We start from the raw sequence: 27942 nt of genomic DNA on the forward strand, positions 1-27942 counted from the left end.
TAAAATTTAGCTGTACATGTATGACTAAAGTCACACATCTGTACCTAATTTATGTTATAATCTATTTCGTACATGGCAAATATCTTTAAAATGAGTCTTCTTTCTCAGCTACCTCCTTAAAAGATCTGGAATTACAAGTCTTGTGTTGTATTCTTCAAAGCCAACCAACCAGTTCAGTTATATTTGGGGCAAGTCTGTTTTACAAAATAAGCAAACATATGCAAATGTATTTGAATCTTTAAATAAGCACAAATCCCAAAGATTAATAATGTGCTTAGTGATGTTGTAATGGTGTCCTGTTCTAAATTAAATCCCAGGCTAACCTGTGCTTTGTGGATGTAGACAACCATTTCATCGAGCTGCCAGAAGACCTACCCCAGTTTCCAAATAAACTTGAGTTCATTCAGGAAATTTCAGAGATATTGATGGCTTTTGGAATTCCACCTGAGGGAAACCTGCACTGCAGTGAAAGTGCCTCCAAGATGAAGAGCCTCAGAGCATGTGACCTGGTTTCTGATAAAAGAAATGGGAACATAGCAGGATCACCTCTGAATTCCTATGAGCTGCTAAAGGAAAATGAGACTATTGCAAGACTCCAAGCACTTGTTAAAAGAACAGGTGTGAGTCTAGAAAAGGTAAGATACGAAATGATCTGCACTCTCTCTGGTCCTGCAGTGGCAGATGGTCTCAAGTCATGGTCCAAAGATGCTGTTTGTCTGTCTTCACTAAGGAAGAACTTTCTGTCAGCCTGTTCAAAAAGCTTGTGAACACCTGTAGAGATAAAGACAAGCTTAGGGAAGAGAGGGAATGGGATTTAACCCTGCAGCATCTAGGAAAACCTTTGCTATTTTCCAAGTGTTTCTTTGCCAAGATAATGTGTTTAAAAATAGCACTTTGCCTTGTTTATTTTTGGTTTTAAGATCTACTCTAAATTGGCACCACTTTTTAATGACTTATGCGGCTAAAATTGACATCTAGATAGTCCTGAAGTTTGCATCCAGTCTTGGGTTCTACAGATATCTTTTTCATTCTGTGTAGAATTCATATATAATTTTGCTCCTGTGTAATATATTTGCCATAGGGATACTGTGAGGCTTTTTTCTGGTTAGTGCTGTACAGTGCACGAGTGTCTGATTCCCAGCAAGTGGACATGCACAGCTCATGGTGACCCTGATTTGGTTTTTTGAGTGATAAGAATTGTGAAACAAAAACTAAATTGTGGCCCTTTGTGCATAAAATATACTACCTGAAAGACCCCTGTGGGTTTTTTGAGCCTTTGTGGAATGAAGGCTGTCAATGTTGGTGATTTTTTTTTTCTCCCCCTATGAATTGAAGATCTCAATCTTACTGCTTTTTTCATAAAATTTAGCCTACATCTTAACTGAAAATGCATTTTCTTTTCTTAAAGATTGCTCTGAGGTGTGTAGTGGTGAATTGTGAGTTACACTGCTAAGGGCTTAGGCTACAGGGAATTGGCTACTAGACATGCACAGCTTCTTGTTCCTGTGCATTTCTGTCTTCATTTGAAAGCTGCTCTGTATTTAACAGTACTAAACCTGGACTTGTTTGACACCAGGTATGGATTTGCCTAATATGCAAGTTTTTAGGGGTAGTAAGATCCTCTGAAAAGTCTATGCAGGTGATTGAAGGGTAAAAGAAAGTAAATTAAGTCTGTGACATGCATGGGCATATATATGGTTGTTATTTACCCTTTTAAAATTTAAAACATCTCCAGTGCAAACAGCACTGAAGTAAGTTTTGGTTTATTACAAAAACTAAAATTCTCTAGGCAAAGGTTTCTGTCTAGATTATTTTTGAGTTTGCTGTTTTATTGCAATGGTTGAAACAGGAAATATTTTTTCCCTATTGAAATGTTGACTTGAAGAGTAGCAGCTGAATGGCAGATTAAAATCTTGTATGCCTGGAATACCTGACAAAGCATCAATACAAATTATTTGTGTTTTCCCTTCCTTTTTCAGCTGGAGGTGCGAGAGGAGACCAGTAGCAAAAAAGATCTTAAAATTCAGTGTGATGAAGAAGAATTCAAGATTTACCAGCTGAACATTCAGATTCGAGAAGTTTTTGCCAACCGCTTCACACAAATGTTTGCAGATTATGAAGTGTTTGTCATTCAGCCCAGTCAGGACAAGGAATCCTGGTTTACAAACAGAGAGCAGATGCAAAACTTTGATAAAGTAAGTTATAATAAGATAGGTCGACATAAGAGGTGAAACAGTGTTCAAACATGAGGCTTTGTGTAGTGGGCCATCAAATGGAAAACAGTGCTGTCAAAATGGTAATTTCTTCCTTAAATTTCAGTGTTCCCAAAAAAAGTCATGTCTTAGATATTATGTAGAAAAATATATGCAAATACAAACTTGGAGAGATAAAGATACTCTTTTAAGGATACTGTAGAAAAATACAGCTTGCTCTAGAAAAAAAGCTTAGAAAGCCTCACTTTAGGGCTAACCTCTACAGAAAGGTTAAATATTACTGGTGGAAACTGACTTTTAACCAGAGGAATTGCCAAAAATGTTAATGAATGCAGTCGTGACCCCAAATAATGCTTATGTACATGTGTTCCAAATGTATTCCTAGCTCTTTTGTAGAGAAACATAAGACCCAGTTCTTCAAATTTTTGCACTGTTTTCTTTGCTGGAGATGAGGTATTTGTCTGTGGGAGAGTTCACATGGATGAAGATGATGTTGCAGCACTGTCTGCTAAAACACTCATCTGATTCCCACCAAACTATGAAAAGATTCCCAACAACTTCACAAGCTGTGAGCCCAGCCAGAAGTACCAAATGTGCACACCTGCAGTACTGTTGGTGTGGTTTGCTGGGATTCTCTCGAAATCTGTAGCAGATGAAAGAAATGCCAAAATCACAGTGTACTAATTATTGTGCTATATACTAAGTGATTGTCCCGATGCTGAAAATTTCATATAGACTGTCTGTTTTGGGGATAGAATTGATGTGCATATTAAAACCAGGCTTTAAGTGGCACCAAAGCACTCCCATACATCCTTGATCAGAAAAATTGGTGCTTCTGGTGGATGTGTCTCTCTCTCTTTGCAGACCCCCAAAGACTTTTATCTCTTCTTGTGTCTTAGGCTTCTTTCTTGTCCGACCAGCCTGAACCTTACTTGCCTTTCCTCTCGAGATTCCTGGAGACCCAAATGTTTGCATCCTTTATTGACAACAAGATTATGTGCCATGATGAAGATGACAAAGACCCTGTTTTGAGAGTTTTTGATTCTAGGGTGGATAAAATTAGGCTGCTGAATGTCAGGACTCCGACTCTGCGCACATCTATGTATCAAAAGTGCACAACCATTGATGAGGCTGGTAAGAGCCACGAGGCACTTGCTTGACAATTAGTGCAACTGGTCAGTGCTGTTTGCTGTAAACATTACATTAAGTAATGATTCATGCATTGAAACGTCAAAAAAAAAAAAAATCAAAATAGCAGAGCTGTAGAGCTTAAGTTGGGGACTAAATGTTTGCTATGAAGTTGAGATGTGAAATGAAATTAATGTAAAGTAGAACTCAGCGTGTTCCTGCACTCTCTGTGTGTGAAAGATGTTTGAGCTTAGGAAGATAAACATTTTTCTCCTTTTGGTGGCATTCTTTGATCAGTAAGAACCTTCCACCTCTTCCTTTAATTTGACATCTGCTTTTAATTGAAGATACGTGATTATAGGTATGTCTGATTAAAACACCTTTAAAAATATTAACTTACTATTTCAGAGAAATCTATTGAATTAAGGCTGGCAAAAATAGATCACACTGCAGTTCACCCACACTTGCTGGACATGAAAATTGGACAAGGGAAATATGAGCTTGGATTTTTTCCTAAGCTTCAGTCTGACGTTTTATCCACTGGCCCAGCAAGCAACAAGTGAGTAAGCTAAGACAACAGGTGCTGAATCTTGGCAAGATCTACAGAATGGCACTAAGGCAGAGATATTAGAAAACAAAGTCAGTTTTGGGTTTGTTTTTTTCAAGTGGGAGCAGATCAGATGATGTGGGTGAGATGTGTGGGGTGGGGTTGTTGCTATGTCTGGGGTTTTTTTTCAAGTCTGGGCTTCTTGAAGCAAATTTACTTAAGAAAGCCATCTTCTGTTTGAGATGATAGTTGATGTGTTTTGAGTTACTTATAATTATTGTCAATATAAAAGCAGATCCCCTTATTTGATCTCATGTAGGAGCTAGCAAATACTTTAGGGTATTTTCTTATAAAAACTTTGAAGGAGGAGAGGCAAGGCTTAAATTGTCCCTGGAATTGTTAAAAAAAAAAAAAAAAAAGGAAAAATAAAAACCAAGTATATGTGATCTAATACTCTAAAATATTTTGGTTGCCCGATACTGGATTCTTCTCCAGAGATTCTTTGTGTGTATTTGCAGCTGCAGTTTGGCTGATGTAATTGATGTCGACATGTTCAGTATAGACTAAACTGGAAACCTCTTACTGCCTCTGACCTTCACCTGACTCCTGACATTTGGTTAATGATATTCCCCCATGTGTAGGTGGACAAAGAGGAATGCTCCTGCTCAGTGGAGGCGGAAGGACAGACAGAAGCAACACACAGAGCACCTGCGTCTGGACAATGACCAGAGAGAGGTGAAAATTGCTCAGCTCTAGAGATCTGATTCTTTTTCTTTCCTAATGGCCTGAAAAACACTCTGCAACCTTTATGAAATATCTAGACAGTTACTTGCAGTTCATGTCTGCTCTCCCTTAAGTGTGTTTAATACAAATGAGGTAGCAGACCAAAAATACTTAGTTTTCTTATTATAAAAGTTATGTCATTTTTGCCCCCTCTCAGGACAAAATTATTTCATCCCACATATAGGAGAGTTCTCTGAAAATATAATCACATGATTTCAACTTGTTCTGGTTTTTTTTTTTTTTCTGTTAAAGGGGATGAGTGGGAAGAGGGGAATTAATAGTTTTCAGCCATCTATTTCCCATCTCTAAATAACTTAGTCATCCTGTGCTTCTTTTGTGTATTTGATGGAGGAAAGATACCCACCTCTAGAGAGGCATTAATTTCATCCTAAAATCAGGAGCACTGCCTTTTGGAGTTGCCTAAGTGTCTTCTGTAGACCATAAAAAAAAGTCTTAAGGTGACAAACTGACAGACAACCTCATTGCTAAGGTGAGAATGTGAAGCCCCTCCATACTGTCACGTTTGTGTCTGCCTGCTTTTACACAGCACAGTCTGATGCTGATTTACCCACCTTCTGAACTGATAAACGTCTCTCACCACTGCTCCTGCAGCTGACACAGTTATTCTTTGTGGTGAAGTGGTTTTGAAAGATCTGGGTGAACTAATTTCAGTACAGTTTCTGATTCGTATGGTACAGACTGCAAACTGTTAACACCAGGTGTTGATTTATGGGTAATTCCAAGAACAGTGGCTCAAAATATTAGAGTTTTTTTGTTTATTTAGTAACCCCAAAGTTTTGCTTTTGTTTACGTGCATGTTGTTAATTGAAAACAATATTCTCTTGCCTTGTTAAATATCCTTAGAAAAGCTTAATTTTGAATTTTATAGTAGCAGTAGTCTTGTCTCTGTTCGGATAGTGTTGTGAAACACAAGCGTGTTTGTTCAGTTTGTTCTTTTATGGTAGTGATGAATTTAATTGCCTTCCTAGTGTACTGATTTCTGGAATTTACTTATTGGTTTGTTAAAATTTTGTTGAATTATACTGTCATCTCTGTCATCCATAACCACATAACAGAAAAATGTCTGCATAATAAAAAACCTCTACGAGTAGTTTCTGGCTTTGACATGTTCCATATGCTCAGATAACTCTAAAGTGCTTTTTACTTAGAAGTAACAGAAATGAATAGTAGATTTCTAACCTCATTATTGTGCTAAACAACACAGTTGTTAAAGCATGTAAACTTGTGAGCTATCACTTAGGTAATTAGAAAGGCAAAACTCTACCTCTGGTCTCTGGGGTTTTTTGTTTGTTTTGTTTTTTAACTGATTCCTCACAAGCTCATTTCCTACAGGAGTTATTTTGTTGCAAAAGGCAAATAATTTCTGAGGAATAAATATTTTGAAATACATGCTCAGCTGGGGGCACCAAGTGCCTGTGGTAGTGGTGCTGGTGTTTTAGGGGTTTGTGCTATACCTTTTTGATGACATAATGGTGATTGAATGCTGACCCCTTCTCCTGGGTGAACCTCAGATTTCCACAGTAAATTTGAGCGTGGGGAGGGTGCTCTTCTGAGATGAACCCTGGGGTCAGGCTGGGCAGGAGGTGTCAAACTGCAGCGTTGGGAGTTTTAAACGAAGCTTTGTGGCAGCCAACAAAAATCTGTGCAGTTGAGACTTTTGACAATTGCAAACATTAGTGCCCAGTGGAGGGCAGAGTTTACACCAATCCACTGATTTAACACCATCTTTTCTTTTTTCCTTTCAGATTCATTACTTACGAATTTATTTTTATGTTGAATGCTTGGGAGTTCTGCATTGTATTATGTCTTCACTTTTTTCCTTTTCTGTTTTGCATGCTTGCTTTTATTACTTCATATGTGCTTACCACTTTCACTTTATATCTGCTTGGCTTTTTGCTACCAACTTATCCTGCCAGCACCTGGACTTTTCCATGTCAGAGCTTCAGTTGCAGTTATGTTTAGACTGGGACCAGCATGATTGGCCCTTCATGCCCTCTGTAAAATCTGTGTCAGAACATTATCTGGTATGTCCAATGCACAATATGACTGTAATCATAGTTCTGGATAAAGATGCATAATTAAATGTATGTATCATAGCTCTTTAGTGCAAGGCCAGTGGAGAAGGTGGAGTTTTCCCTCTCTGTCATGTTTGACAAATCTATTCATTGACATCTCAGTTGGTCATTATTTCACTGTAAGCTAGAGAGGTTTCCTGTTAATTTGAACTATGTACTAACCCTGAGTATTCCATCAGTGCCTGTATAGGACTTTCTCTCTATCACTAATTCTCAGTTAGCTGTGCCCCAATCAACCAGTGATCACCTGACTTCCAAAATATTTGTTATATCACTCTTGTCTCTAGGGTGAAAACAATGGCAACTCCTTGATGGCAGTAATAGGAGTAGAAGAGCTCTTTCGAGTAGAGTGGGTTCAGGAAATTAGTTTCTTGAAAAATGCAGCTGGTTCACAGCTGAGAGATGTTGTTAAAATTTGCATTTTGCAGCTGCTTCCTGAAAGAGCAAGGTTTGCTTGCAGTCCCCACATAGACCAGTCTGCCACTTGAATAGTCTTGGTCTGGGTAGTTCTTGCAAATTTTCATTTAAATGAAAAAATAAGAAGACAATTGTCAGTGGTGGAGGGAGTAGTTGAATCTCTATGCATCTAAATATCCTTGGCAGTTTGTATTGTGTTTTTGTAATACAGCAACATGTGTTCTCATACTGTATAGACTATATAAATGGGGATTTGACCTCTGGAGAAATAGTACTTCAAGTGTCTCAGCCCTAAATAATGCTGGATATAAAAAGTGGCTTTTTCTGAAAGAGGATGTGATCCTTTCCTCCTCACTCCAGAGGTGTGTGTTATAAACATAAGTTTACCCTTTTCTCTTGGCCAAGGAGTCTCACTTACACTTTCTTCTGTGTTTGTCCATTTTCTTCCCCAATCCAGAAGTACATCCAAGAAGCCAGGAATCTGGGCAGCACCATTCGGCAGCCCAAACTCTCTAACCTCTCTCCGTCAGTAATTGCACAAACAAACTGGAAGTTTGTAGAAGGCCTGTTGAAGGAATGCCGAAATAAGGTAACACAGAGAATAGTTCTGCTCTCTTGCACCTCATATCCATCCTTTCTGGACCATTTTGTATCCAGTATGTTCCAACCCCCCCCCCACTTTTCTACCATCTGTTTCTGCTTTATCCCTGTAAGGATTTTTGCGTGGTGGTGAGAAATTAATGAAGAGAGAATGTATTCAGAAATTCTGCAAAGAGCAGAAACTTTATCAAGCAAATTTATGATAGGGATTGAATATTCTGAAGGGTCTTTACCATCCCGCTGCCCAAGTCTATTACAGCTCATTTCAGTTATAACTAATGAGACAGTACTACTATTCAACAGGAGTGAATAGTCCAAATAGAGGGTCGTGGTGAAAATACAACAGCTTTTCTCATAACTAAAGGAATTAATGCATTTCTGAGGTGTAGGTTTTTAAGCACCGAACAAAGAAATTTGGCATTAATTTGTAGACATACTTCACCAGTATATGTTTGACAACATATTACTCTGAAATAAATGTTAATGTTTATAAAAATACAGCAAGGAGAATAATTATGAAATAGACACATTCTTGCCTGAAGTCAGTAGAGGTACTATAGCAATTATCTACAACTTTTTGTAGAACTCTATTTCATATGTGCTTATACTTCTGATGTCACTTTATGGAACTGTCCAAATAATCCCCATCCCTTAACAGGGGTTCATTAGGTGGTGAAAATTCTTGAAGATAGACTTGGCTCTTTCACAGAAATTGCTGGAGGGAGTGAGGGGGAGAAGCAGCTAGGGACTAACTTGGGCTTCTTCATCTCAACCAAGACGGTGCAGAGGTGCTTAAGGGAGTATTACTCATTTGAAAGCGAGTCTAGAATAGGAACAAAGATGAAAAAATGTGTAAGAGATGAGTGAAACTGATTACCTCACCATTTTTTCCTCCAGTTGGCTGTATGATGAATATAATAGGACTGGAAGACTGCACTTTAAGAGCTGGTGAAAGCTTTGTTGACCAGTATGAAATTGTGCACAGTTTAGGAGATTGTGGCTCCTGGGGAAGCTCAAGAGGTGCACTCCAGAATGGGTTTGGTTTAATCTAAATGTCCTTCTGGCAGAACAGCATCTCCCAGGAATGACATACCTGTGCTACTTGGAAGCACTTGGGCTCATTCACCTCCCCTGGGAGGAGGTGGACAAAGTGTCCAGCTCTTGGGGAGGGCATCCAGCACTTACCAGGCTTCAAAACCACCCAAGACCTGTGTTTTCTTGGCCTTGCTGCTGGGCACCCAGCTTGTCAATGTGTCACCTGCTGTGCCCTTTGTTGGGATTACTCTGTGGAGGATGATGTACCCATTTGCAAACCCTTTTTGAGAAAACAGAAGATCAGCACTGGTGCTGTCCTGGCTTGAAAACCAGGGATAAAAGAACAGCAATTCTGCACTAGTGCCAGAAATATCAGCACAGCCAGTTATACTGCCAAATCTTTGTTATCATGTGCTTCCTTGTTGTTTAACAAGTGGAAGTGATCTTGGAAATTCCTGGGAGAGACTTAGCTCTCTTTTGCTTTGTCTTTTTTGAGACTAAGAGGATGTTGGTTGAGAAAATGGGTCGAGAAGCTGTGGAGCTTGGTCATGGTGAAGTGAATATCACAGGAGTGGAAGAGAACACCCTGATAGCCAGTCTGTGTGACCTCTTAGAAAGGATATGGAGCCACGGTCTGCAAGTCAAACAGGTGAGGAATAAATATTCCTGTACATTGCAGAGCACACTTTCCTGAAGTTGTGTTATGCTCTTCCTCTCTCTGCCTTCAGAGGACAACTTTAGTGTGTCTGTAGATGTGTTAAAATACTCGTGTGTCTCCCAGTCCTTTTTATGTCAGTTTGTGCCCCCTGTCTGTCTCCATGTTGTGGGATATGTGCAAGTGTACCTGTAGATGTGTTCCACAGATGGCTTCTTGGAAGACTCTCCATTTAACCTGGGGTTTTCATTTGGATTGGTGGGTTTTGGTGGGTTTTTTTAAATAGGATGGTAAAAAACCATTGCTGTGTTCTTAATATTTTTGTTAATGAAGTTGCATAGGCTACAAGGCAGCATATCCTAAAGGTGCTGTCAGTGGGAGGAGGGAATTGTTTTCCTGAAGAATAATTTAATACTTCAAAGTAAAAGTCTTGCTGTTTTGGTTCTTCCTGAGTGATGTAGTAGTACTTAAATTATGATTATGAGATCACTAGCTAGAGGTGTTGGGGTTTTGTATGAAATTAATAATTGTTTGTTGTGCTCTTCTATTTGGAGTCACTTGTGGGACAAGATGGAGTTTGGAGGGCCTTTACCAACTTTACTCCTCCCTTGTACAAAGGAGTAGCAAGGATGGAGAAGATTATAACTTCTTTTTTTTTTTAAGAATATATGTTCATGATCCAGACAACTGTAATCCAGTATCTCTGTTCCCAGCACCCAAACACCAGTGTTTAAATCTGCTCTCCTTCAAACTATACAACAGTTTTCTATGTGAAGATTTATCATGTGATTCTCTCCCTTCCCTCTTGTATATCACTTAGGATAGAAGCTGTACTGCTTTCGTCTTAGAAGACAGAGCATCAGTATACTCTGCTTCAACCCAGATTTGGGCCTTTCAGACCACCAGACGGCCAACCCTTCATAAGGTTAATGCTTTGGATTGATTGCAGATGTTGGCAAACAGTGCTGAATGGTGGAATAAATAGTGCTGGAATAGAACAGAGGCCTGATGGAGGAAGTGCAGTGTATCTCATAGTATGACCCAGAGCTTAAGAAAATAAAAAATAAAAAAGCACCACCAGTTCTCTGTGTGCTCTGGCCTTTATGAAATATGCAAAAGCCTGCTGTTTCATACATCGATTTTATTTTATTTTTCAATAACGAGCCAGGGGAGACTCTTCTTTCTCAACTGACCATAGTAATGAGGATGGCTTTCCTTCCACCAATCCCTGCTTTTACCTCCTCCCTGCTGATGAACCCCAGTAGTCCTACATTAGCTACCTACTGATTTTTCCACGTGCAGAGGGAATCCATGCCTTCCGTTGTCCCGAGCAATGCAGAGGAGTTGTGATGTAGGATCTAATGACTGAAGTAGTCTGGACTTTCAGAAGGCCTTGGTTATTCCCTTGCCCATTCTCTGTCCCACTGCTTTCCTTAGGCTGTCTTCCTTCCCCTTATAGATCCAGCTTGCATCATCATTGCTATTTGGTGAAGTTAAAGGAGAGTTCCACGGTGGTGAAGGAGCGGGCAGACACTGCATGAGTTCTCACATTCATCATGGTTGTTGACATCAGTTTGCTGCAGGATCCTTTGTTGCTGCTTTCTGTGATCTGTTGCAGTTCTCCTTGCCATGGCAGCTGGTTGCTGAGCACTAGACTGTGTGTGCATGTGTGTGTTTATTGGGAGAAGGACAGTTTTGGATGTAACTCTTTGCTGGTTGATTTTTTCATGCTCTTTTTGATCTGTTTATAATAAAACTTGCAGTTTTGGCTTTCCATGTCAGATCTGTCAGGTACACACAAAACACAATGGATTTTCATATCCTCACCACTGAATGCATATTTTTAATAGATTTCTGTCAGCACAGATGTTACAGACACTCTAGGATTTATTCTTCTGGAGGCATGCCACTTCTAGAATAATCCCTCATGGTTAATAGTTCTTTATGTCAACTGTAGGGAACTATAGGATGGAAGTGGTTAGAGATTTTTAAATACAGTTTTTTAAAAAAATAAATGTAAAGATAAACCGTCATTACTGCACCTCTGGGAGGGCACTTAGATAATTTTAGATGAAATTGATAGTGCAGAATTGACAACTTGCTTTACAGTCATGGTTTCTTTCTGCAAAGCTGTAAATAAAAATATGGCCTTATAATATGACAGCTTTTCTGAAATGCAGAGTTGCTAGATCTTTACTGGGATCAGGTTAATACAATAATTTAGGAAGATGGTAAGTAATACTTATTATCTGTAAGTAATTCCAGTTGCTGTGCTGGAGAGCCCCTGTTTGCTTACTGCTGCTTTTCTGCAGGTTTGCAATCTTGTGGTTTATTATGTGGAATATTTTATGGTGAATCCAAGAATCTTTATAGTTTCCCAGTGAAAGATTTTCTCGCTCTCTGCTTTAAGCCACCAGGGGTTTAAGAAAGCAACATAATAAGCAAGATGTACCTTTTAACATCATTAATGGATTTATCTTGACCTAAATACTACATCCCAAATTCTAACTTTTAAGTTGGCTTTACAATGTGTAGAACTGGGGTATTTTTGCTGATAAACTTTCACTGTCCTGCTTATGTTTTGGGATATCTTACTGTGTTTGTGATTGTCCAGGTGCTTTGCCTGATGAAATTAAGGGGAATCTTTTGAGATTCTAAAAATGGGCTGCTTTTATCTGTAGCCCTGAATTACCCTGAGGGGAGCAGGACTTGGCCTGGGTACGTCTTGCTCGGGCTGGCTCCGTGTCTCTTGGCATTTGACTGCTGGAGAGGCAGGCAGGGAGAGACACACAGGACAGGTTACAGTCTCAGATTTCAAACTCCACTTGTACACAGTGTTTTACAAGCCTTGGAATGTTTTCTTGTCATGGTAATGAACTATGAGGAAAGAAGTTCCATTAACTTTTTCCTGTTACCAGAATCATTAGATCCCAATAGTCTGACTCTTGCTTTTCCTTCTCAGCCTCTTTACAGCTCCCAAGCACCTCCAACTTGTCTTATTTTTGGTTTTTACCATTGAGTTTATAGGGAGAAACATCTTTAAAGCAAGTTTTTGTCATGGCTGATACTTTTAATGATGATTAAACTTTTTTTTTTATTCAGCTGGTAGTGATTTCCTTAACTAATATTTTTTAATTTTAGGGAAAGTCTGCTTTGTGGTCTCATCTGTTACATTACCTAGAAAACAGACAGAGAAGAACCACATCAGGCAGCTTCAGTACCTCAGGTAAGATTGGCATCTGCTGGAAGAAGATGATTGAAAGCAGTGAATAAGAGCTGCCTGCAGATTTACACCATGCAGAGTTTTTTTCCCTTGGAATACCCTTCACTCAGTAGAACTGAATCAAGTGTTGTGGCTGCTACGAGTTTAATATGGGCCTGGTGTGTTGTCTCAATACATTTTATGAAAAATAAACTGGTTTGTATTGAGCCTACTTGTTTGGGTCTGGGATCTGACTACCATGGTAGTCAGGAACTGGAAATAGCTGATGCCTCAGAGATAGGCTCTAAAATGGATTGCTCTGGTCCATCATCCTCCATGTGACACACAGGCCCTGCATGACTGCCAGGGCAAATGATGTTATGGGTGGGGGTGGAAAACAAGTGTAAGCACATAAAATTGTGCTGTACACCCTGAGGTTTTACATTATGGCGTGAAAAACAACTGAACAGGAGGCCTATTGTTAAAAACATAAACTGAAGAAATGTATTTTAATTTTTGTTACATCAAGTGTTGCAGTAGAAGTAATATTGCACATAAGATCTACTGATAATATGTTTCTAGGATTATTAATGTAATTTTTAAACAGTAATTCTTGTGTCAGGCGGGGGCATAGGATTGTAGAGAACAATAGGTTTGGGGGAGGCAGTGGGTGCCTTTTATTTTTTATTTAAAGCTGCTGTAAGCAAAGAGCTGAGCATTAGTAACATGCACAAGATCCTGTAAGCAATCAAAACCATAGATTTGGAAATTTTAAGGTCTCCTGAATGCCACTTAGTTCATATAACTTCATTCTGGAGTGGAATTTGAAGGGTAAGAGTAACAATATTGCTTGAAAACCTCAAAATGTATTTAAAAAGTAGTGGTGTTACAGGAGTGTGCAAAGTAATAGCTCAGTAAGCACAGGATGTGTGGTGTACTGAGTACAACCTATATAAAACTGTTTTCTGGTGTCAACAGTGGCAGTCAGTGTTACTACACAGCAAGAAAACAGGGTAGTGTTTAGAAAATAATACTTGATTATTATATGTCTTAAACCATTTGATGTCGTACCAATTTCAGCTGAATCTAAGCTCATTAATGTGTTGGTGCTGTATAACCATCTGTGTAGCATATTAGATTTTCATGTCATTTGGAGTGGAAATACAGTACAGTGTCTTCACAGAGTCACCAGTAATGCAGGTGTGCAAATTGGTGTTAATTCACCTTCTTTTTTATATTGGTTTAAAAATCTTTAGATGGATTTCTGCTTACAAGAAACTGTTTTCTTCTGAATCTAGGAATACTTCTTGATTCAGAAAGGCGAAAGTCTGATACAAGTCCAGCCATGTCACCTCTTAGAATCTCTCTCATCCAGGATATGAGGTGAGTTTGAAGTGTCATACAACCCAGAAACCCCCTGAGATTTGCACACTTGTTTCTGTGTATGCTGTGCACCATGCAGAAAAGCCTGTGTTTCATGCAGCAGGAGGGGCCTGTGGGGAAGGAACCTGCTGAACTATTTCAAAGTAGTTAGTATGTATTCATTGACCTTCACAGAAACAGGGTTCATACTGAGGAGGTTTTATATGGTCAGAGGTATTAACTTAGGGTAATATCATGACAGAGTTTTCATATTTTTAATGTTTTGTGTGTTTGGTTTATTTCCACAGAGGTGTGGGTGGAGTGTTTGTGTTTTCCCAGTCATTGCTGAGTTGGTTGTGTAGTTCTGAGACCATTCTTGTTTTTCAGGGAAGAAAGCAGTTTAAAGAACTTGTTTGATCTAAAGAATGGGTTTATCTAACATTCAATACTGTACTGTGAATAAAACTACAACTTCTGCCCAATTCCTTCCTTTCAGTACATTGAAAAAGCAATATGCAGAACTTCTAAAACAACCTTGACAGGAATTTTCTTTTCCTTCTTTTTCCTTACCAGCATCCACTTTTTTCAGTCAGGAGGAGTGAATTGAGGATTTGCTTGCCTTATTAAAATATACCATTTGTGTCTTGTGTGCAAGAAAAGCTTCTACTGAGCATGCAAAACCAGTATTTAATTTTCCAAAGCATTCAGCCATAAATACTGCAGCGATAAGGTCCAGAATGAGTCCTAAATCATGTGAGACAATGGGCCTGGTTTAGAATTTTGTAAATAGGGCACTGCATTGCAGATATTTCCTTTTCAGGCTCTTATTCTCTTTGAGCTGGATTGCAGGGAATTTTTTATTGTCCTGAATATTAAGGTGATTATGTTTCTTTTCCTTTAATTTACCTGATATTTTGTGTTCTTTGCAAAACTTCAGCTGAGCTTGGTTCAAAAGGACTGTCATGCTTTGACAATACCAAGCATGTCTTTTTCTTTTTCTTTTTTTCCAGGCATATCCAGAACATAAGTGAGATCAAAACAGATGTTGGCAAGGCCAGAGCCTGGGTTCGCCTCTCTATGGAAAAGAAGTTGCTTTCTAGGCATCTGAAACAGTTGCTTTCAGATCATGAACTCACAAAGTAAGATGGTTTATCTTGGGCAAAGCTTTTAAAAAAATTAAAATCTATGTAATTGTTTGGTTTCAAAAATCCAGGTGTGCCTATTCTTACATCTGCTTAGCAATGTGCAGAAGGCATGGAACAAACTGGCCTTCCAAGCATGTGAGCTGTTTGGGAATTAGGATTCAATGCTGGGGTTCTTCACATATATTTTTACCTTTATAGCCTGCTTAAGAACATAAGGTGAATTGCTTCTGTAATAGTTACGTTCAGTGTTTAGTGTGGAAATTAAAGCCATAGTAATTGTCATTAGCTTTAATGGAAGACTGCTTTCTGGAGACAGCTTAACCTATGCTGTCTGCTCTTCCTTTCCTCTCCTTCCATTCACCACCTTCCAAGGAATTTCTTCCCCAATCCCCCTGGACCCCAACAGCTAATTATTTGAGATTTGCCTTGTCTTGTATTATGTTGGACTTTCTGAGGAAGCTGTGGCCTTCAGTGAACAAAGAAAAGCTGAAGGACAGAGTGAGGACAGCTGATAAATCTACCTGTATCGCCAAATTAAGGTTAAGCCTCTCTAGTGAAGTCAACAGTTCAGATCAGGTTAAATTTAGCAGTGCTTGTCCCATGCAGAGCAAGTGCTGTGAGGGGACTTTCCACACACCACTACACTCCATGTCCCCCCCACAAAAGAGAAGAAAAAAACCTCTTTTAATACTGGCCAGTGTACTGTTCATCTGTCAGGCCGATTCTGATTCTCTAGAACAGAGGGAGACTGCAACAAAAGTGTGTTTAAAATGAAAATGACAAGCAAGGGAGCTACTTGTACAGGATGACATCAATTCTCTATAATCTCGTGTGCTTTGTGCTGCATATTTAGATAGCCTACTTAGCTGTTCTAGGCAGTTGGTTTGAAAGCATGCCCCACTTGTTTTTAGAGGAAGCAGTGCTGAGTTCAGTGAGGTACTAAAAGTAATGGTGCAACTTCTGCCATTTTACAGTTAACAAGATTGTGTGTTGTTCTTTTTTGAAGCAGCTGTTAAATATTTTAATTATCCCATTCTCTTTACTTGACATTTATTAGCAAATATAAGGAAAATGTAACATGTTTGGTTTCTTTCTAGTCTGCAAAGGGACTAGAGTTAGGGAACAGGAAGAAATCATGTGGCCTCACCGTCCTGAGACCTTTATGTGCCCAGGGAAACTGAAAAACCTTACCCTTTGAGGAGACAGGACAGCACATACCCTGACAGGCTATCAAACAGGTGATTCAGATTATTCAAATGAAACACAGAAGTGGGCACCTTTGAGATTTCTGTGGCTTTGCCACTCTTGTGACTACAGGCAGGTTAGGTTAATTTAAGGCTCAGTCTCTTTATTTTCATTGAACATTTCCTGTCAGTCTCTAGTGTTAGGTTTGTTATGTAAGTGAGAACATGCCTGATTATGTTGATTATCTTTGATTTGTTTTGCAAGTTTCTGTCTTGTGACTTGCTGCCTTTTTTGTAAATTGATACCTGAAATTGGGGGGAGTTACCAGGATGCCCTCCTGGAAGGAACAACCTATCCATGGCTGTGTCAGCATTTCTAATACCTAATTCCTGCATTCATGAGAGTTTGGATATTCCTATAGCATCCGTTGGATTTTGATACATTTTGGCATGCTCTTCTTTTATGATTATTCCCAACACTGGTATTATTTATTGGTTTCTAGCTTTGTGTGCTTACCATTTTGGTTATGTCAGGAGCTGTGTACTATCAACACTGAAGCTATTGCCTGGATTAGTGTGCAGCTTGTTGTAGGCCCTGGGTTATTACTTAAAGCCAAATACAAGCAGATAGCCCCAGTTTTTGCCTTAAGTCTTTAAGAACAGTCTTCTGTCATACATCACGTGCTGGAGAACTCTCCCATGGCACTCTCTGCGCTCTTTACTTCAGTTCTGTCATTTTACATGGCCAAAAGTCAGAATTTCTTTCAAGAAAGCGCAAAATTTCTCTTTCCATTTTGGGGTGGTTTTGGGTGGGAGAAGATCTTAGACCAAACCTTGTATTGGAGGGGGGGAAGATAGTGAGAACTGGACTGTTGCACTTTGGAGATATCAGCCTTGCAGAGAGTCAGCGTATCCTGGCACACTGAATACTCTTGACTCTCCCAGTATCACTTCTCATGTGTAATTGCTTGCCCGTTATTCATAGTGTACCTAATGAATTTGCACAATAGAAAACATTTCACTGAAAGCATCTTGTTACTGTGACAGATTATGTGTTTTGCTTTGTCAGAAAACTCTACAAGCGTTACGCGTTCCTCCGCTGTGATGATGAGAAAGAACAGTTCTTGTATCATCTCCTGTCATTCAATGCTGTTGATTACTTTTGCTTTACCAATGTTTTCACAACAATCTGTAAGTATTGCTATCCCTGCAGCTCTGATTTCCAGATTTGGTTGAGTTCTTGTCCAAAATTCTAAACAGCTCAGAGCAACATGCCCTAATGTAATTGTTCTGCTTTTCTTTCCCTGGGATCCACCTGTGTGTGCTGTATTGCTGTTTCCATGATCTTCTCTGGTGGGCAGGAGTTTCTCTCCCTGTCACTTTTGTTTCTAACTTGGTAAAATACACAGCTCTAGTAATTTTAGTTGGGGGTGAGTTCTCAGCTGAAAATTTTGTGGTGGGCTTGTTTGCATGATACTAAACAAGCACAGTATGGATTGTTCACTATCAAGGTAAGAATATTAATGCATGCTGGCAATTAAAAGAAAAAAAACCTTTCCTGTTTTGTGCTCAGGCTACTTTGCTGCATGTCTGTCTCTGGGTTTGGGGTAGCAATGGAATGCCCATTGAGGGCTGCATCAGAACTCCTCAACACATTTTTTTTTCTCCTAGTTGTTAAAAAGGTACCCTAGAGAAACTTTTAAGCTATTGTAGATGCTTAATTGTGTTACAGAGTTCTCAAGGATCAGTGTGCCTGCTGCCACAGAACCTCACTGGAAAGACAAAATAAGGAAAGACTTAAGCAAGGCTTATAAAATTGGGGGCGGGGTATGTGAAAGGACTACCCTTGGTGGTGCATTGTGATTGATACTTGTGTGTTTGAAAGAGAAAGCAAACAGACATCCAAGCAAAACAGCTTTTGGTCTTATGGGCAAGTTCTGGATAATGTGAAAATCTGGTCTGCTGGATGCAGTTAAACTGTCACTTACTTTAGGACTATCAGCACAGAAATTAAAAGGGAAAGATTTTAATTCATTCTTAAACGCTACAAGCATCAGGCTTTTAAGGAAATCCAACCACCAGATGCTTTCTTGAGGACACTGACAGCTGAGGAGACACTGAGGGAGAAATGCATTAAACTCCTCAGCTGAAAAGCCCTGACTGTAATCTGCTTATGCACTATAAAAGAAGGGTAGACAGCCAAGAAACACAGTGACCATTCAGAGCATTGGATTTTATTATAAAAGGTTGGTTAACAGAGGGCTGTGCAGGAGATGCTGGGTGGTGGAAGAACATATGCTTTGTGAGTCAGAGGAGGGGCTGCAGCTCAGGTGATACGTGTTGAATTACCCACAGGTAAACCAGGGGACCAGAAAGCAGTTGAGCACATGTGGTGCTATTTAGAAGGGAAAAAAATTGCTTGTTCTTTCAAAAATTGGTAAGTCCTAAAGTTAGCATAACTAAGAGCGACATAGCACAGAGAAATTTGCAGCATTGTGCTGTATTCTATCAGAATTTGTTCAGCCATGGTAGTGAATGCTGCTGCTGTCCAGGCCTGTAAAGAAAGGCTGCAGTTAGTACCTGAATGGGACCCGGGGGAGCTGAGCAGTGTCCTGAGTACAGGAATACCATGTCTTTACTTGCTGTCACTAAGATGAGGATAAGTAACCATCTTCGTGCCATGTTTTGAAGTTGGTAAATAAAGGTTGATTATACCCATAAGAAGGCATTATTCCATCCAAATTTCTTTCTTCATTTGACACTTCTGCTGTCAACTCTGTTTCTTAGTGGTTGCTGTGTATGTGTATACTTCCCCATTGTCAGTCAGTGCTTAGTGTGCAAGTGTCAGCATGATTAAATAGGATGTCTGATGTTGTTTTAACATTTCATGGTACTGCAATGCAGTTTTATGACTTACCTTTTGCCCCTCTCTTGACTAAAGAGGTTACATAATTATCCTTCTTAATTTTTGAAGTGTTATTTCTTTTGTGTTTGCAGTGATACCATACCATATATTGATTGTTCCCAGCAAGAAACTTGGTGGCTCAATGTTCACAGCCAATCCTTGGATCTGTATTTCGGGAGAACTGGGTGAAACAGGAGTCCTGCAGATTCCCAGGAATCTATTAGAAATGACTTTTGAGGTTTGTATTGATATAAAACCTGATTTGGATGTTCTGTTTGTGAAGTTTTAAATTCTCCCCTTGCTGTACCACCTTGCCATATGTTTCATATCTTTGTGGTTAGTCACAGATACTTTGTGCCTGTGTGTAGCACATTTAACCTGTATTTAATGACATGCAGAGCAAAATGACTGACAATTCCTTAGTGCAAGGGATAGACAAGACTGTCTTTATGTTACAACTGTGGGAGGTGTCATATCCTCTTCTGTTGGAAAACAAAGAAGTGATTCTGCTCTGATTTTTGCACGTGTGTTGTGTGCATTGGATAAAATTTAATTGAAAAATCCAGTTCAGCTGATATTTTCTATGCTGATCAAAACAGTATTTAACAAAACAAGCAAACCAACAGAAACAAGTAAAGCAGCCTACCACTAAAAAGCCCAGAACCAGTCATGCAGTCAGAAACAGGAACCACATTTCTGAGTTTCTGTTTGAGCATGTTCTGTAATAGTGTACTCCCCCAACATGCTGCTTTGTTTCAGTTTCCTCTGACAAACTTTTGTTTAATTTGCAGTGCCAGAACCTGGGAAAACTGACCACAGTGCAAATAGGACATGATAATTCAGGGCTGTATGCCAAGTGGCTTGTGGAATATGTTATGGTCAGAAATGAAATAACAGGGCATACTTACAAGTAAGTATCATCCTGACATTTCATGTGGGGTAAGTAGAATTTCTGCAGGGAGCTGGCACAGTAGGGCTTGTTTGATTAGAAAGGTCTGATCTCCTGGGACTCTGTGTCTGCAGTTGCCTCGACCTGAAGGCACAGAAAGATTGTTTGGCTTCTGGCATTAAACAAGTCGTGGTTCTTACAAATTCAAACAGGGCTGCAGTTTGCAGATGTTCATGTCTCACATCAGACTGTTGGTGGGGAGGATGAGTTGACTGTTGTGCATCTTAGAAATAATCTGCCTTGAGCCCAAGGAAGAAAGAGCAAGTCAGAGCTTGCTGCTTATCAAATACAGGTGGTATTTTATATTAGGCCTGGGTGCTCTAGGTGTTAGAGTCACCTTTGGACACAAGCTGGAGCACAAGGGCTTATGAGTGTTGGAAACCTGTGTTTACATGGGGAAAGTAAAGGAATGAAATTTGCAGTGAGAATTAGATTTATTTGTGTTAGGTACAGCATAGTTTGATGCTCTGTCCTTTGTTTAGAGAAACTGTCAGGCTCATGTTGATGTCAAATTGGTGGGTAAGTCCACCAGCCAGCTCTCCATGCCAGTTCATTTGTAATTAAATGAAGAGGAAAGATTCTATTTTTGGATGCTGTTCAGTTTTCCAATTAAGCTGATTAAACTGACATCAACATTGGTTCAGAGAAAGTGATAATGAGCAAATGAGCATGTGTGCTTTCTAGTGTCTGATTTAATACCCCAATTCAGCAGAAGTATTGGTGTTTTGGCATTTAAGCATGTGTTTGGGTTGTGGGGTTGTTTTGCAGCTGGCCCGCTATGTAGCATATTCATTGTATTTCTTATCCCATCTATGGGGCGTAGTAGGATTTCCCCTTTTACCCATTTTTCCTCAAATCCCGTGCTACATATGGGACTCAAGCAAAATCTGCTTTGTGGATGGATCATTTACTGCAGCACTCAGCACAAACTTGGAACTGAAAAGCTGTTTTATTTTTGCTGCCTGTGCTGGCAAAAGCCAAAGCCAAGACTTTGTTGCTGGATGAAGGAAGTCTTTCTAATAACTATGCTAGCAGGATTTGGGCTTTAGGCAACTGCAGTTGAAAGTCTTTGGCATGGAATTGAATCTGGGTTGAGCCATGTATTTATCTCCTTGGTGTTCTTAGGTTTCCCTGCGGAAGGTGGCTTGGGAAGGGCATGGATGATGGCAGCTTAGAGAGGATCCTGGTGGGAGAGTTGCTGACTTCCCACACCGAGGCTGATGAGCGGCAGTGCCGAACCCCGCCCCTGCAGCAGTCTCCGAGCATGATCAGGAGATTTGTCACTATCTCACCAAACAATAAGCCAAGTGAGTGCTGGGGGTTGTCTTGTCCTGTCCTGTTCTGCATCATCACCTGAGGGCTTGCAAACAGCCCTGGAGTTTGGAGAGGACCTGTGAAACTCAGCCGAGTGTCCTGCTTGAACTCCAGCTAACTTCCAAATGACAATCCCAAGTAACCTGTACTGTTAAAGTTTGGAAAGTCTGCAAGGATGGCAGATGTCTCTGCACTCCTGGTCCAGTGCTTAGCTGCCCTAGTGGTGTTTTTTGTATTCTTGTCCTTCACCTGTGGAATGAATGCTGTGGAGGAAGGTAGAAATTTGTGGCCTTGTCTCTGTCTGTCCTTCATGGATGAAGAAACTTGCTAGTGGCTTCTATTCATGGCCTTCTCTATTTTTTTCTATTGAGATCAGGGTTCTCTGGTTGTCTTATTCCTGACAAATCAGGTGGCTACTTTGTTCCCAGCAGTGCTTGGGTTTGCAGTGAAGCAACCTCAGGAAGTATTTCCAGGATGCCCAGATTTGCTAGTCCTAAACAAAGCACAGCTCATTTCCTTAGCTTTGGGTCCTGGTCTGAAAACTCACATGTGTGAAAACCCTTTCCACTGTTTTCAAACACTGTTTTGAAGTGTTAACTTCAATTTAAAACCAAACCATCTCTGTTTCTACCTCTTCAACAATACATAAAAGTGGGAGTTGGGTTTCCATTACCCACAGCCCAGCACTCTTTCCCTAACAGAATGAGTTATACTGGTTCATGCTCCTCTCCTGTGTTTTGTTAGGCCATAACCCTCACACACAGGTACAATTTCTGAAGGTGTAACTGGATATACTTTTGTATTTTGCAGAGTTGAATACTGGTCAGATACAAGAAGCTATTGGGGAAGCTGTTAATGGTATTGTCAAGCATTTCCACAAGCCAGAGAAGGAGGTGAGAGGTTATTGTCTGTGTAATGGCACTCCTGTCCTAAAACTCTGATTAGCAAACATGAGAGAATATATAGCAGAAATAACTAAACTGAATGAGCAGCCATGTGCTTGAAAACTCCTTTAGTGGAGCAAAAATGAGATACTGAGGTAGTACAGCCTCAAACACCTCTCTTTTGCTGCTAACTGGAGCATTCTGTTAAATTAAATGTTAACATTCTGGTATTGGAAATTGTGTTATTAGTCAAGTTCTGCCGAGGATTCTACCCATACACTGTCAAGAACAGTGCCTCCTGTTTAGTTTGTTCTGAATTAACTGACATTTTACATCTGCATCGAGTTCTAAGTAGGTTTTTTAATGTCTGTTTTGCATTATCTTTGCTACTTAAAACATGAAAACCCATGGGCCACTTTAAAAAAAAAAGGAAAGAAACAAAGAAGACCACCCTGAAAGCACCCACATCACCCAAGCAAGTGAAGCAGAAGTGCTCTTAAAGACTCTTTTGCATTACTCATGTAATCAGCTGACAGAGCAGTGATTTTTCTGAAACAAACCTAAGTAGCATACCCCTGTCAAATCATCCCAGTCCAGCCCTTGTGAGCCTGAGGGGTGTAGAGCAGTGCTGGCTCTGTATGGATGGCTCTCAACAGGAATTTTTTACAAATACGTCCTCCCATTCCTATAGCACCTGACTTCTGAGTTCATTATGGCATGACAGATTAATATACAGTGTAATTCTAGTTAATGATCACATTGATAATGATCTCAAGTCGTCATGGACTGGTTTTGCAAAATAGAATTTACCATCAAGTGCTGAAGAAGGACTTTGTTGTTTTTGTTGATGAGCAATCAGAGGCACCTGCTACACTGGATCTGTGATCTCTGTTACTTCAAAAAAGAGGAAAAGACTTTTCTAGTTTTCTGTAGTGATCATTATTATAAGTAAAACCTGCTCATTAATTGGCAGACTGCTTGAGGCTTCATTTGATGATGATGAGGCCCTGACAATGCTTTCCTTGGCTTTATTCTTAGAGAAGTCAATCTATTTTTGAATGCTCAGGACTTGTGAGAACTGGGCCATCCTGTCTGGGGTCACTGTTTGACAACAGATTTAGGCATCTGTTTATTTAAAAACTTAATGGGAGACTTGTGTCCCTGAGTCCCAAACTGAGGTGCTGAGTGTGTGTGTGTTTTCTGTGTGTGCTGGCAGAGAGGCAGCCTGACCCTGCTGCTGTGTGGAGAAAGTGGACTTGTTTCAGCTCTTGAGCAAGTGTTCCAGCACGGATTTAAATCACCCAGACTCTTCAAGAATGTCTTCATTTGGGATTTTTTGGGTAAGTGGGAGGATGACCTCCCAGAGCCTGTTTGTATCTTTGAAATACATCCGTGTTCCTTATCATTGCTGTTGTGTCTCAGCTGGTGTGAATAGCAGACTTCTTGGAGGCATCTCAGCAGCTGAATTTCCAGGAGAGCTCCTACCTCCTTATACTGTCATGAGAGAGAATCTCTGTCTTCTGCCAAAGCTGGCTCCATACTTAATGCAGGAACTGGGCTTTGTCCTTCTAGCAGTAATAGTGTCAAACAAATTTTCTTAGTGAGGAAGAGGTACATAAATAAGGTGGTGAATTGACATAGGGTAACCTTGTTGTTAATTGAGCACAGTGAAAGCAATAAATCATGCTTGTAAGAGGTTGAGTTGTCTTTCAGAGCACAACAGATGGATCTAGTGCTGTTGGTTTGTCCTGGACATTGTAATAAAGGGATTATAAGCATGCATTTTTCACACAATGGCCCAGATCCCTTTACACAAAGCTAAATAAATCAACTGAGATCACAAACACACTTTAAAAAGGGAATTATTTTTAATAATGTTGCTGTGTTTTGAGTAGGTACTTTAACATCAGTGCTCCCCTTGTACCATCACTTTACTGCACTCAAATTCAGTAGATAGGTGAACGTCTTTAGATTTGTTCAGAGGGAAGGAAGTGGAATTCCAGTTTTACACTGAGGGAACACAGAACTGAATCAAACGGAAAAAAACCAGTGCCTAAATATAATGACTCAGGAAATAAATGGATGAGCTTCAATCCTTCAGGCCTTTCAACTTTAACTCTCTCCTATATGCTGTATGCACTGATGAAACTTCATTATCTCCCACCATTCTTTTAAGAAAAAGCACAAACATACTATGAGACCCTTGAGCAGAATGAGATGGTCCCAGAAGAGAACTGGCAGACAAGGGCCAGGAATTTCTGTCGCTTTATCACTGCTATCAACAACACCCCTAGAAACATTGGGAAGGATGGCAAGTTTCAGATGCTGGTGTGTCTTGGAGCCAGGTATAAAGAAACTTCTTTATTATTGTTGTTGTTATTGGTATTTTAATGAAATGAAAAAGATGTTGCACGTCAGTTACTCCTGACTCCCTGTCTCATAAAGATAAGCAGAGAACTCAGTAGGTGTGCTTAGAAGCGAAAGAATGAAAATCATGTCTGTGCAGGGGTGAAATTAACTTGGCTTTATTTTTATTCCCAAACTGCCAACTGCCACCTTGTCAGAGACCACCTTTTGCACCACTGGATCGCCCTGCTTGCAGACTGCCCCATTACAGCCCAGATGTATGAGGACATAGCCCTGATTAAGGATCACACGCTGGTGAATTCTTTGATTCGGGTGCTGCAGACCTTGCAGGAGTTCAACATCACCCTGGAGGCATCTCTTGTCAAAGGAATCGACATCTGACCTCCTGTCCCACAGGAAAAACTGTCTTCACAAACACAAAAAAAGCAACAAGGAGTGAATCTCGTTAGTATGCAAAAGTTCTGTCTTGCCAGTACATTGTATCGTGAACTTGTTCATGGCCCAAAAATGCAACTTTGACTTTTCTTGAAGGAAACTCCAGAAATAGTACAGGCAAATGGATAGAAGCTGTAAACTCAATGTAAAAAAGAGGATTTTGGTATAAATCTATTTTAGAGTTTATTTGCTGATTTGCTTTTTACACACTTTCATGTGAAAGAGATAGAGATGAGTATTGTGCAGCTTATTTTAAAGCTGCAGTATTTCCTTGCCATAGAAAATGTGCAGTGAGCCTTTCAGCATTCTGTGAACTTGCCTTCAGATATGCTGTATGTCATACACCCCAATGTATACACTCCATTTCTGCTGAGAAGGTCATTCTATAGTTTTTAAACTAATATTTTATATATTAACATTATTACCAACGTTTGATTTTTAACGTGTTGGGTCATGTTCTGCTGCAAGGGAACTACAGATCTGATCTGTGCTTTTTTTTAATAGCTCCAAAGCACTGATTTGTCAGCAATTATTTTTTTCCTTTATTTTTGTTGTCAGTATTATTTTTAGTGAAATCCAGGAGACTGAACCGTGAAATGTCCAGAGATCAAAGTAATATTTTTCATATTGGTACGTAATTGCACAGAAGAAGAAATTAAGTCTGTTTTTTAACTGATGTTTTTTATTTATTTAACCTATCATTGTGTTTTGTAAGTTTGTCTTTTAAAAAAAAATCTTCTATGATACAACTGGCTATATTATGTTGCAATTCAGAATTTACAGTGTAGCCCACTTAAATGAAAAACCTGGAATAATTGTTCATATCACAAGAAGGTTTCTACTTAAATCAGCCTTTTAAAGCTTGGTATATGGTTGCTGCTGGTAATTCTCGTAACTGCTAATAAGGGGGGACACGAGATCCCCAAATGCCAGATGACTAAATAAAGGTCTTTATGCCCCATCTGAAATAATAACAGTATACCTTACTAACAAGTATAAGGATTTCTTAATGTTTCTGAAAAGACAGTGGTATTAAGGTTTTTTCTATTCCTTTTGAATGCACGTCTTGGATCCTGTTGTCACAGTCTGCTTCATTTGGGATGCTTTTGGTTTTAGCAAAGAAAAGGTTAGTCCATTTCTACTATGAAATACAAACATTAAAAAAAATTTAGGTAAGTGGGAAAGCTTAATTTATTGGAGATCTGGAACTTGGCAAATGCCTGAAGGCATCTCTGTTCATTTGAATCTCCTGATAAAAATCTCTTTGAAATGAATATGTGACTTAAGAACAGGCTGATTTATCAGCATCACAAATTACTGTACAGAAGTTCAGGGCTGTGTATTTAAGAGGTCTCCACTGTATAAACTTATCTCAGTATTGTCTCTCTTTTGAGAAGCAGAGTCCAAGTTTTTTGGTTCATATGATGTTGTAGCACTTTTACTTTACCTACAGCTTAGTCACATCTTGTGATAGTTTTATTTCCATAATTTATGAGTAGAGCACATGTATTAAATATTTGACTATTTTTACTTTTGTCCTATTTATTTCATTATTAAACTGAGAAGTTCCTTTGTCACTACTTATCAGAGCAAGATTCTTCTTTGATTTCACAGCAGCATTAGGAAGATGTGAGGGCAATGTCTGAGCCACTCCTCACATGGGGTGGGTGTGAATTCCTTCACAGCTTACAGGAGCATTTCATGAAGTATTCTCTGTGTGCAGGTTTGGTTTTCTTGATGTTTTTTTATTTTTCTTCCAGCTTTGGAAGGGCAAAAATAAAAAAGAGTTGTACTGCATTCTAAGAATTTCATGTATTCAACTTAGTATGTTGGGATAGTCTTTTTACACCTGCTCCAAATTGTTTATGCATTCATAATAGCAAAAAAATAATTTTTGTTGGTTTTTTTGTTGTTGTTTTTGGGGATTTTTTGTTTGGGTTTTTTTGTTTGTTTGTTTCAGCTGTCTTGAAAATTACTTTACTTGGCCTGTATATTTCACAGGGAATATTAAGTAAGAAAGGAAGGTTCTATGTTTTGACCTTAACAGATTAATAACCTTGATCCTATTAAAACTATATATTTCATAGTATTAAGGATGGATTAATTTTATCTTTCATGAGGTAATTACCCTGAATTAAGGTTCTTTTTTCATCTTTTTTTTTTTTTTCCTTCCTTACACAAGTTCACCTAGTGAGACATGATACCACTGGCTTAATGGCTGTTTTGGTGTGGATTGTTTTGCCCTCGCTATGATAGCTGGCATGGGCAGAGGCTGGGATTTGGTGATTGCCAAGGGTGGCTCCTTGGCTGGGTCATGAGGATGATGCTGTCCATCAGTGAGAACACCCTGCATGCTGGCTGTCCAGTGCAAAAGGAAGACACAGAGATCATCTTCCCAGCTCCTGGGTTACTTTATTTTCACAGGAAAAACCAGTTTGAGATCGACCTTCCTCCTCCTCTCACTGGGGGCCTGTGCTTAATCCTGTTAGGGTTCAAAGCACTTTTTGCTGTGGACTTCCAAGTCTGGAGGGATTTGCTGTGCTGAAGGACCAGTAGAAGGTTCTGAAATGCAGCAGAAGAAAAGCTGGTTTTGTTAGATCCATAGGCAACCAAGGAAGAGTGAGATACTAAATATAGCCTGTGCCAGCTTTTTGGGAAGAGATTTGGCTGGCTCAGTCCAGTCTGTAGGAGCAGCCACAACCCCCACGTGTTTACCACAAA

General features: G+C 39.6%; 1 protein-coding gene across 1 annotated transcript in view; it reads left to right on the forward strand.

Moving 5' to 3' along the window:
• The window catches only part of DENND5A (DENN domain containing 5A), a 62611-nt gene extending 35593 nt beyond the window's left edge, over positions 1–27018 (forward strand). Inside the window, exons 6-23 of the mRNA XM_082284479.1 lie at positions 318–635; positions 1980–2195; positions 3113–3347; positions 3750–3900; positions 4530–4623; positions 7642–7773; positions 9316–9468; positions 12616–12700; positions 13975–14059; positions 15049–15177; positions 17437–17558; positions 19365–19510; positions 20064–20182; positions 21347–21528; positions 22346–22428; positions 23636–23759; positions 24596–24764; positions 24984–27018. Of these exons, the coding sequence (XP_082140605.1) occupies positions 318–635; positions 1980–2195; positions 3113–3347; positions 3750–3900; positions 4530–4623; positions 7642–7773; positions 9316–9468; positions 12616–12700; positions 13975–14059; positions 15049–15177; positions 17437–17558; positions 19365–19510; positions 20064–20182; positions 21347–21528; positions 22346–22428; positions 23636–23759; positions 24596–24764; positions 24984–25167 (2727 nt within the window). The 3' untranslated portion in view covers positions 25168–27018. The remainder of the gene's footprint in view (positions 1–317; positions 636–1979; positions 2196–3112; positions 3348–3749; positions 3901–4529; positions 4624–7641; positions 7774–9315; positions 9469–12615; positions 12701–13974; positions 14060–15048; positions 15178–17436; positions 17559–19364; positions 19511–20063; positions 20183–21346; positions 21529–22345; positions 22429–23635; positions 23760–24595; positions 24765–24983) is intronic.
• The last annotated feature ends 924 nt before the right edge of the window (positions 27019–27942 follow it).

The sequence above is a fragment of the Coloeus monedula genome, assembly GCF_965178545.1.
Source record: "Coloeus monedula genome assembly, chromosome: 6".
Taxonomy (NCBI): Eukaryota; Metazoa; Chordata; class Aves; order Passeriformes; family Corvidae; genus Coloeus; species Coloeus monedula.